Here is a 12518-nt window from a genome sequence, read left to right as displayed (position 1 = left end):
TTAATAATTTAGTTTAGAAATAAACCTTGAAAAAATAGGGAGGCCACATTATCCTCTATATATTTTTTATAAAGACAATTAATAAAAATATAATTTAGAATTGAACATTTTGTTTTTATATAAAGTTGTGGTCGTATAAGTAGAAACACAACTAACGGTCCTTGAAATTATGTAATATACTTCACCGCAATCGTTTTTATTTTTAAATTAAACAATAAATAGGACAACAATATGTTCAACGATTTATCATTTATTATAAAAACAATATAAATCCCATTACACAAGTGCAGTTTTAATATTACATTATGGACAAAAATTTTAATCGGTTTTAAGGTATGAACAATAATGGTCAACTAATTGGAAACAAGAACAGAAAAGTATTAAAAACAATATTTTTTTAAGTATTAGCAATTAGTTTTGTTATTTACAAAATAGCTGCTATCTACAGCCTACCAGTTATAATTCATGGTGTTTTCCATTTTCCAAAATAACACCTTTTTTCTATTCTCGTATAGTTTTACTTAACTTAACATATTTTTTTGCGAATAATAATCGCTCCTTTCGGTGTACCTTGGTAACAAGTGATACCTTTTGAGAGATTCTTCCAAACAATTTAGCTTCCACTAATCTTCGGCGTACAAGTTATAACGAGATGTTTCTCGGGTGATCCGGCGAAACTTCATTTTTAATCTGGCTGGAGCCTTTAGTTGAGTCTTTTTTAGTAACACGAACGGAGAGGTTTTACTTGGCCGAGCCTTTCTAAGAACGTTCACCAGTTCCATGTGTTTCCATGATCAATTTCATTAAAAACTTTCTTGCAATTTAAATGCTCAGCTATTCTTCTATACTTATGATCTATATAGATCATATCATATACATATGTAAATTAACAATTATTTGCCTAGTTGACGCGTCACAACTTTTATTTTTGCCCATTTTGAACAAAATAAAAAACAGATTAAATTTTGAATTTTCGCCAAAATAATCGAAAAACCCAAGAAAGAAATGTTATTCTCCAATTTCAAAAAAAGAACGAGCTATGGATGCCTGTTAAACTGTTTCTAAATCTTTTTTCATAATCAATAATAATATTAAGATGTAATATGTTTATGTACATATTTTGTTTTTAACTAGCTTATCCCTTTGTTTTCTTTTGATGTCTTTGTGTATTTTTTCTCGCGTGTAGTTTCCCAACCATTTACTTAAACTGGCATAAAGTCAAAACTATTGCCATAATATTTAAAAAAAAACAGTTTTTAATAAGATTTCCAAGCAGTCAATAACTGAAAATAAACTCCTACATGTGTAAGACTCATTTTGTAATTAAAAGTAAGATAAATTTTATATTTTATGCATTATATAGCTTTTGTATTTGAGTGGCTATATTGTTGTATGATTACTAATCATTTAATGTGTATATTTATTTACTAACACTTGTACGTTGAAGTAATACTTTCTTTATTCATAAGAAGTGCTTCTAATTATATGACCACCAACCACTGAATGTTCTGACGAAATATGACCAAATAAATTTTATTTTTCTTACATATATATGAATCATTAGTTCTTACTAGTTCTGACCGTGAGGAAGATATAGTACCTACTAACAATACAATTTTAAATTTGTAAGTAATACTTTGTGTCTTCACATATAATTAGTTTAATAATATATACAAAATATTGTTAAACCTATTTTAATAGAGTTAGTGTGGAGTTTCTTGCTTAGTTGCCAAACTACCTTTTGGAAGGGGCAACTATAATCTATATATTTTATTTAACGTTCAAAAGTTCTATTTTAGGTGGTCTAATTGGAATAAATGGTTTGACTTTGACTTATGACTAGAAACACGTTTCAATTTAAAAAAAAAGAAGAAAATGCAGTCTATAAAAGTTTAAGCAAGTATTTAATACCAAACTTACCTGTTTGATTATGTATCCAGGGACGCTTTTTAGGCACATAATGTGTTTTTAATACGTACGTATACGTATACGTAACTGTTCTACTTATCGTCTATTGAATGACTAAGAATGTGCACCTTATACCATGATTATTTATTGCATTAATTACGTCATGAAATAATTTAATGTTCTTTTCTAAATCGAGATCGCTATTAATTTCTAATCAATTAATGTCAAATGTCCATGGATCGTTTTGAAGAATCATAACTGATTATAGTTTTGATATTGTTCCGAAGCTGGGTAGACAGGAATGTTTCTCGATTCTTCCACAACTTCGACAAGAGACGTTTAAAGCAAGCTGAAATGGGATTTATGGCCGTTTCGGAATAGGCTCTATCGCATTCCAGGCAATTGTAATTTGCATAACGTTTTGGGAGGCTGAAATTTTTTATCAGGCTGTTTCAGAGCTGGTGTAGTCGAGGTCAGTTCAGTACAGTTCTCAGAAAACCCGAAGATGTAGGTAACTAGAGTGAACTTTGTAGGTAAGGTAAGGACGGAAAGATACGCCAGAGAGAGGAAAGATAGAAAGATAATCTATTCGAAACCTTGCTGACTATTCTAGAACATCGTACGACGAGGACGGTGTGATGTGCGAAAGAGTTAAAGAGTGCGTACGTTATATGTTGGTAAGGATAGATCATCAGCTACTCAGTACCACTCTTGCCTAGAAAGTTCTCGAACATCGTTCAAGATTACTCCCTGGGATATGCGAGGGTTTTGCGAACTTACTTAGCTATTAATTAAACAATTTCAATAAGAATTAAAGAGCAACTGAATTGATATTGCCAGTAAAATATTAGTTACGTCAAAATTGGTTAAAGAAATTGAGTTAATACCCACTATATGTTGCTATTTAAAGCCCTAATCTACGATTTCTTGTTTTATACCAATATTTACGCATCGGACTTTATAATATTTAATAATATTGGTTGGTCGTGTCAAAAACACGTTAAAACATATAGAAAAAAGCAATAAATACGCGAACTCGGTATTTTGCTTGAAGAAAGGTTACTTAAGCTAGATATTGTTTAAATTAAATGTATTTTTTTAAATAATAAAAAGTAGGTCAAGATTCAAATTATTTAAAACTAGCTGTGTGAGTTTAGAAAGTGCACATTATAAATGTTATAATATTGAAAATATATTCTTTTAAAATAAACTTGATTAGTACCAAAAATACAGCGAGTTAACCTTAAATGATAAAACCATGCTGACTTTTTAAAAGTTTTCATATGTAACACAACTACGCAAAATAGGTTTACTTATTAAAAATATCGACTGATTGGGTTTGCTTAAGCTTAATTGCAACGTTAGTTAAACTAAACTAACTGACGTTAATTAACTAAAATTTTAACGATTAAAAGTCTTCAGAGTTAATAAAATCGATTAAAAGCGACATTTCCCGACATTCTTTATTTAATCAATAATAATGATATCTGTTGACGACCTTAGCAATTAATGCGGAACCAATGTCAAATGTTTATTCATTCGATATTATCCCTTATAATAATCATAATTATATATCGAAACTATTCGATATAATTCCAATATATAATTATGATTGGTTAAGGGTCTGTTTCACAATGTACGGATAAGTTCTACATAAGTTCCAAATAAGCTGTTTATTACTTATTGGTAAGATAAACACTATTGTTGCGTTTTACGACTGTCAGATAGCGCTATTGATATTCGTCACATAATGTCCATCATAAGTCATGAGTCCGATGAAACGCGAAGTTTCTTATTCGGAACTTTTATCTTCTAAATAATTTATGTGTTTTACAGACCCTAAGTTTAATATACTTTTCAACCGACTTTGAAATATTGTTAGGCGAGAAAACCGAACTTCGGTTCCTTGGTTTACATTTTGGGGCGAACCACCTCAATTTTTTTATCAAGTATACATACTGATTTAGCCAGTATTCGATGGATGTATGTTTTTAGTAATTATAGTGCTAATTAATTACTTATTATTGGGAAGTAAAATTTATTTAGCGTCTTATGTCAATATTTTTTTTTATATTTTAGCAAGAGTTTTATAAAGTTAAAGTTTTGCCAGTTTAAAGTAAAATATGTCAATAATAATTAAAACTAAGAGTAGGATCTTATGTTGTGACAATAACAGTGGCATACAAATACATGACAGTAGATCATCTATTTTGATGAATGACGGCGATATAGCTGTCAGCTGTCAAAAAACAAATGTAAGTATGACATTACTTTTAGGTAACATAATTGTATTTTACTAGGCGTCAACAAATGACTTACAAGTTACAAGCAACTCGCTTCTACACGATTAAATAGAATATGGAAAACATTTTATGAAAAAGCTTTAATTTTTTATTAACTTGTATCTAACGTTTTCTTATTCGAGGGTTATTTCGTATTAGTGCTTACAAAATGTCGACCCTATCTTCAATTTCAAAGAATCATTCTAAAAAAGTAAACAGCATACGAGAGCGTGATAAAAACAAATCAACAGCATCCGAATCTGGTGGATCAAGTCAATGTGATACTCCTCCGTTAATCGAAAAGGTATTTATAATTAATATAAATATTTTATTTTACTTTTACGTTTTTATTCCTTTTTGTTTTGACTTTGTACAGGTTGTATGCATTTAATCTGAAATGTATTTATTAATTGTCACCAAAAGTTTTGTGGCTGGAAAAATCAACAATTGAAGTGGTTTCACACTGATTTAATATATTAATTGATTTTATTATTATTGTATATTTTACCATGATTTTTATATAATAGTATTTATATATTTCAATTAGTAATTTATAGGATTGTATAAAATTACTAGAATTAAAAGAACTGGGATGTGTTTTACATAACAATAATATACTTCCAAGCTGTTTTCCCTTAGAATACATTTATATTTAGTATGAGTCAGGAATCTGATGTAAAATTCACATTAATATTGACATTCTATGTTCACCAGATATAATCAAGAGTCACTGAACTCTACACAATTCCAAATTAATTGTATAGTCTGTAAAGCTCTAATTAATTAATAATAATTCCAGGATGGATCTACATCACAGGGTAAATTTGCTGGTATTGGGCCTGATTCAGTACATTGTATGGCTGAACAAATAGCTGTGGAGCTTAATACTGAGGCTGCAACAAATCTAGCTGAAGATGTTAGCTATAAGCTACGGCAAGCTATAAGTGTATGTATTTAATTTTAATTAAAGTGACACCTGATTTTTTTAATGTAAAATATAAAAGCATGATAAATTTAACATATTATATTTACTACTTCCATCTTTCTTCAACATTTTTCAAAATTTATTTTAATAATAATTGTAAAACTTGAAAAAGTACAATTAAAACTGATACTTATGTTAAAATTACAAACAAATTTAATATTTGTGTAAAGTTAAATGAAGTGTAAGCTGTATATTAGTAACACTGAAGACGAAAAAGTTGTGTAATATAGAATGAAATGGAATTGAATGGAAAACAAGCTAGTCCTATCAAAGTTTAGTAATTCTGATGTTTGAATAAGTTTGATGAAAAATTTATTGTAATGCATGTCACACCTGTCCAGTCATCAGTCTTTTACATTGAAAATTGTATGGTTATGGGAATATATTCTTCAGCTAATTGGTTATTTCGTTTTAGTTTCAGTATTTTATTGTTTTTCATTTTGATCTTCACAGGCTATAGCATTACACAGTGAAATGATGAAGAAAACTTCTGTAGACAGTTGGGATGTAAACACATTATTAATGTTATCTGATACAAGTCCTATTGTTGGAACAAGTGCTACCCAATATGCTACTTTTGGTGATGACAAATTGTGTTGTGAAGCTGTAAGTATTTATATAATATAATATTAATATTAACCAAAGCAACCGTTGAACATACAAAAAAACCATAAAAATGTTTCAGGATTTTGAAATTACTTAATCAAATGAGATAAATATTAGTGTAAAGATCCAGTTATGTTGTAAGTATATTTAAGTTACTTAAGTTTCCATGAACAGTACATTTTATGTGATAAAGAATCAAAATGTAGACTGATAATTTTTCAAAGAGCTTGTAAGTTGTAGAAAGATAGTGTAAGTATTATATTTCTGTCAGGGTTTCTATTTAAATTTTTTACAATTGTTGCATTAAACTAAATTATCTGCTATAATATTGTATCACATTATGAAATGGGTGTAAGTCTGGGTGAGTGTGTGTATAACTGCTTATTTCAAATTCACTTTTCCTAATACTTGTAATATTTTCAGGAAAGTATTGTAAATGTCACAGAGCAAGCACTCACAACTCAAAGTTATGCTTTTGCAACGGTGCCTACAATGTCAGTAGAATGGGTCACAGATGACAAAAATTTAAATACCAACGGTCAAATTAGTACGAGTCTCCAAAACTATTATACAAAGGTTGCAAGAGGTAACTATTTCAAATGTTATTAGATTGCATTACAATATAAATTTGTTTATATATGTGAGCATCACGCATTTTTATAAATTGTTTACAAGGTTGAAACTGGAAAATATGTCATGCAGGCTGTTAATATTGTCACAGCAACTGGGTAACTTGTACACGTCTGTCTGTTTTTGTGATTTACTTTTTCATTTTTTTTTACTATTATTATATATTATCAAGAGAAATCATTTTTGGTACCAACTGGTTTTTGGTAACAACACCTCTTTCGGAAACAACTGGTTTTAATTGAATTATTCCACACATAGTCTTATTTAGTAACATCACTGGAATCCATGTGTCAATATGTTAAACTAGTATGATCTTATTGTAACAAAAGTAGCCTTTGTAAAAAATTGTTAGTTTTGAAAAATATACCAATAATGATTATTCTTTGATACATGTATTACAAGTCTTTTTAAAACCTGTTTGGCATATTATAAGTGTTAAAATCTTTATGATAACTTTACTATTCAATAATTAACTGTATATTTCTTTTAATAATTGGCAAAACATGGGGTGTATTACATACATACCTACCAGAATTCATATATTTTCAACATGTGTTTTGTATGTTTATTAAAAGTTGTTACTAAATTAAACATACATAGTTAAGCTACATACATAAAATAATTTTGGTAGGCTAAAAATGTAACACAGAAAGCTATACACCATTTAGTGTTATCAACAATGCGTGAAAGTGGTAACACTGTGGTAAAGTTATAAATAGTGTTTTTAACTGAAATTATTAACGTTTTTTCAGCAATATTAAATCTCAAAAAGAAGCCAAAACAATTAGCTGTTGAGGATCTCACAACGAATACACGAATAGGACCAATATTTCCAAATCTATTTAATTTAGCAGTTTTAGTATTGAATGATGATAATTTAAATGCACTGAATGTTCCGGCAAAGAAACCCTTACAATCAAATGTATTAGATATGGTTGATGCTCTGTGCTCAAATCCGTGCAGTTTGGATACTAATATTCAACAACAGGTAAAAAATACTGTATATTGTATGGTAATTCATTTTCTACTTCAGATTATTATTTGATGCAATGAACAAAACAGTTGCTTGTTAGGAAAAATCTATAGAAAACAGCATACAGCCTTATATATATATATAATATATATTTATCTGTTTCGTGATATATATATGTTTTCACAGATTTCTGTACCTGACACATACCGTCAATTTTGGCTATTGGCATGCCGGTCTCATTCACTGTTAGTGTTAAATGCGAGACGCAAGCTCAATTCCCTAAGCCAACACTGTCAGTATTATTAGTGTGAAGATTACATAAACTTACAAAATATACGAAAATTATAAAAAAGCTCAAATAATCGTTATCAATTAGTTCTTTTTTTCAGACTTTTTTTAAATTCGTATAAATAAGGTTATTATATAAATATGACTGTCAGATGATATAATTACACTCCTAGGGGGAAAACGTTTTCTTATTTTTACTTGAATGATAAAAATATATTATAGTATAAAAAATACATTGCTAAATTAGTTATTTATGTCAAATAAAATTTTCAGTTTCAGAGATTATTTCCAGTGATGGTCTCAAATATATTAGGAAATGGATCATTGGCTGAGAAAATGGTTGCCATATTAACTAAAATCACAAGGACCTGGCCTTCATTTATCACAATAGGTATTAAATCCATTTATTATCGAGAAAAAAGATTTTAAAAGTATTTCTTTAGTTTAAATGAATGCAAGTCATATGTATTTATTTCAATTAAGCGCACTTAGCTGACCAAATAATTTGTATATAGTATAATGATTTCACGTTTATACTAAGGAAGTATTTTCAAAAGTAGTTAGGACTGACGGAATAACAAATAGTTAGATATTTATAAAGAATTTATTCTAATGTAGTAGTCCTTTCTGACTATCTCAACGATATTTCGTTATCAATATTATAAATACAAAAGGCATTCTGTCTGCCATGGTTCGCGGCTAAATTACTAAACCAATTTTAATGTAATTAAAGGTGTAAGAGACCTAAGGAACCTATATCTTTTATCGTGAAAAAGGGGTAGTATTCTCTACTTAAAGTTTGTATAGAAGATCGTTATTGTCTAGACTCATCTCTGCCCATCTAGTACAATTTCATTAGACATTCATTTATAGAGAAATTATTTTAATTTTAGGCAAAGGAATCCTATTTGACTATTTATCTCAAGGCACAAAGGAGCGTTTAACAGCGCCAATGATAAGATGTATAATGGCGCTCGGTCGTGACGCTCTTATACGTTGTTTGGGTGACCATTTAGATCACATAGACAATGCTGCGCACGCGCCAAGAAGGAACCATAGACACTGTGATCTACGGGAAACTATGCTTGTGAGTTATTATTTAGGTGTTTTTGACATATATAAAGTTCGTAGTGCAAGTGATATATAATGTAATTAATGGTGTTTTATAGGATGTTTGCACATGTTTACTCCGATCTGAACCAACAACCTATCTCGAAGACTTTGTGATGACAGACTATACTATGTACGAAATTCTAGGCGACTCTATAATGCCCAGACGAACGATATTTCCTTATACAGGTAACATTATTAATTTATTGTCTTTTTTTCAATTAATAAATTTTTTAAATTTCGAATTTAGTACTTTTATGTTAACTTTACACTGAATGACGGCTAAAATATTTAAGTGATGTATTTTATATTAACCACTCGCGTACAATTATATGTTAAATAATTATATACTATGCATCGAATGCTAAATGATTATAATGTAAATGTTGAGGGGCTGTAACTAAGAAAGCCTCAGTGAGCAAACTGTACAGCATTGGCTCGTACAAATAAAACAAATCGTGTGGCGATACAAATACTGGTATTTTTGAATACTTATTTCTTGATATTTTTCTTTGTAAGAAAAACACTTTTTGAACGGAGTGAAGCTATGTATTATTTTTAAAAACTTCTAATTATTTACATAATTTATTTTTCCGACGTTTCGCGTGCTTTTCAGCGTGCGTGGTCACCGTGACCAAGTGTTTTTCTTAATGTGTAAAAGCTATGTTAACAAAAGAATATACTATTTTTCTATGTAGTCAAGTAGGTGAATAATTTTGGGATCTACTTGAATCCTTAACATCATCAAGGTCCAAATTAATCACCATGATATTTAATGGGACTTTTTTTTTACGGGTATATTAGAAGTATATTGGTTCTCTTTCCGCTCTACGTGTGTTTTACTATATTATACTACATATATACTTAAATATAAATTTATATTTTTTCCAGAAAAACCCAAAGATGAAACTGAAAAATCTGAAAAAACGTGTGACGATGATTTTTATCCGCCTCTGAGAACCACCTTACGTCGACCGAAAGTGAAATTATTACCTCAACATGCAAAAAGAAAACACGTGAAGCCGTGCGAGATCTTCGAAATAACGCATTTGAAACGAAAAATCCATGTAAAAATTAAAAATTGTCGGTCAAAAGATATAAAGAAGGAAACAAAACTTTACAGTAGTAGTTCTCACATGAAAGGCGTAATTGTTGCTAGTGGATTGTTAAATCGATTTAAATATAAATTAAGGAAAACAAATATATTGCCTATTTTTGGAGCTTTAACATTGTAATATAAGTTTAAATATGTTTTGTAAATAATAATTATTATTAAATATGGATTTTTAGTAATTATGGTTTTTATTCAATCCAATACGATTGAGGACTTTGTCGGCCCTAGTGGTTTCAGTCGATCCTCGACTGCTTCAATGATCGCCTGATATGTACGGTGAGGGAAATCTCGTGCGGAAACCTTAAGGCCCAAAAGTTTTCGAGCAGCATAGAATACTGCTCATGTACTTGATTATTAGAAAAACAAACGATAAACATACAGAAATCTAAGGCCTAGACCTAAAAGGTTGTAGCGGAACTGGTCTTTTAACGATCTGATGGATGGATTAACGTGTGTCTGTGTTAGGCATAATAGTGTTGACATATCACAATCGAACTTACTATAATAATGAACTATCGTTTGTTGAACGCTATTTATTTTATGTATTAAAAACTACATTCCCTTTTAATAGGATGTTTATCGAGTAATGCATGAAAAAATATTGATTTTTTCTCCTATTGAGGAGGTAAGCGTCAATGTAATGTTATGTTACTTCTAGCTGCTTGCTTCCCGGCAAACGTCGTGCCATGTTATATTATTTAGAGGAAACATCTTTTTAGTGCAATAAAAATAACCTATCTACTATAATAAAAGATAGGGGTTGATCGTAGAGGAGTGACAATTAAGGGTTGTATGTATTTTTGAATGTTTTATCATAAAAAAAATAATTTTATCCAAAAAATATATTTTTTGATTTTGCGGTAGAATCCTGTCTTATCTGTTGAGGGTTTGAAATATAGATAGTAGTCGATTCTCAGACTATGCATTAAAAAATCATAAAATCGGTGGAGCCGTTTCGGAGGTGTTCATAGACAGGATTAATAATATTCAAACGGACAGGTTATGTGTATTTAATTTAGAAGAAACATTTTCAAAAATTATATCATTTCATTGCAAATAATATTTTAAATGTAGTTTTAATCTGATTGCAAAAAAATAATGATCATGTTCCATAATGAGCTAAATGCACCTCGAATTAACGAGGGAACCGCGAGGCATGGCTATTATGATATACCATAGAGAATTGCAAAAACAGTAAAACGCTTTCACTTTAATAATAAAAAATATGGATTTTAATTCGCTTTGATCAACGCAATGATTTATTATTAAATTATTTGTTTGTGGTGTTTGTGTATATGCAGTGGTTGTGTTGGAACTAGATGACCTAAAGAAAAATATATAAAATATACAAAGCAGTATATTAAAAATATTTTTTGTATAATTATACTGTACAAGTATGGTGGGACAACAGGATTTGCTAGAAGTATTCTTAACAAATAATTTCTATTTTATGTTGCTATTCCTTTCGCTGACTTCTCGGAAGATCGCAATATCCTTATCAATCGCAAATAAATGTTATGAACTGGACTTAGTAAATATGAAATCTGATATGTCTATAATATAAATCGTACTTTGTTTTGCATATAACAGTATGAAGTATAGTATAAAATTCAAATGACTATGGTGGACACCTTGAAATCAAAATAGCAATTTAATGGCGTCGAGACATGGCGCCACCGCACCTGTGTCGCGTCGTATTTGTGAAGATCAATATTATGTGACCTGTTCCAGACATTACATATACATATAGAAAGCTTTTTGATCGTTTATTTTTGAAATTCTTGTCAACTTATTTATGCTAGGCTAACCGCTTTATCGCTTATGAAACTAAACCAAACTTAAGATTTTCTAATTATACTGTGTTTAATTACCCACATCATCTTCAAATTAATAGATCTTATCATAAACACAGTGGAACGAATTTCTTAGAGAGTTCGTATGTATGATGTTAGGATAATAAAGCGACAAAAGAACATACACAGCTGCGCAGTTTTAACTTATTGTAGCAACTTAAAAAGTACCTTATTACTCAATTGTTGTCGTTGTGGAGTGGGTGTAATGCTATGTAGAGAAATATAGAAGACAAGCTAAACCAACTAAAGCCAATTGATTTAGACGCTTTAGGGAGTTCGTAGTTAAATCGAGGGACGGCACCTGGTGTTTACACTGTTTATTATAAGTGTCAAATAGTTATCAAGTGTTTTTGTTTGTCTTCTCTTTATCTTTTAAGTTGCTTTTAAAATAAAGAGGACAAAATATTTTTCAACCATTAGTTTATATGATTCTTAAATGTTTAATTTGCATAACGTCGATGAAATTATAATATTTTGTTACAATACATAAGTTTAAAAAAAAACTTGGGATATAACTATGTCCGTTAACTAACGGTACGCTTTATAAGTTTTTTAATGTAGACACATAAACACAAATTAAGTTTAACTCACCTGACGAAATGTGTGTGGCTCTAGCATTGTGAATTTGTCAGTTAAAGAAGTTATTCTTTGATACAACTTCGTTGTTTATATATTTTTGTAACGTTATTTGTACAACTAAAATTGTGTACTCGACTTCCCCATGTTTGTATGTAACACGGGAAGCAATTTATGTTATTGTACAAGGACC

General features: G+C 29.7%; 1 protein-coding gene across 1 annotated transcript; it reads left to right on the top strand.

Annotated features, from left to right (window-relative positions):
- The first annotated feature begins 4222 nt into the window (after positions 1-4222).
- LOC123720041 lies at positions 4223-10017 on the top strand. Its single transcript, XM_045676477.1, has 9 exons — positions 4223-4494; positions 4990-5136; positions 5629-5781; positions 6205-6367; positions 7164-7399; positions 7946-8063; positions 8566-8759; positions 8842-8971; positions 9674-10017. Exons 1-9 carry the CDS (start codon positions 4360-4362, stop codon positions 10015-10017), a joined length of 1620 nt encoding a protein of 539 aa, XP_045532433.1. The 5' UTR covers positions 4223-4359.
- The last annotated feature ends 2501 nt before the right edge of the window (positions 10018-12518 follow it).

The sequence above is a fragment of the Pieris brassicae genome, chromosome 2, assembly GCF_905147105.1.
Source record: "Pieris brassicae chromosome 2, ilPieBrab1.1, whole genome shotgun sequence".
Taxonomy (NCBI): domain Eukaryota; kingdom Metazoa; phylum Arthropoda; class Insecta; order Lepidoptera; family Pieridae; genus Pieris; species Pieris brassicae.
Note: the sequence above shows the minus strand (reverse complement) of the source record. Positions and strands in the feature narration are given on the sequence as shown.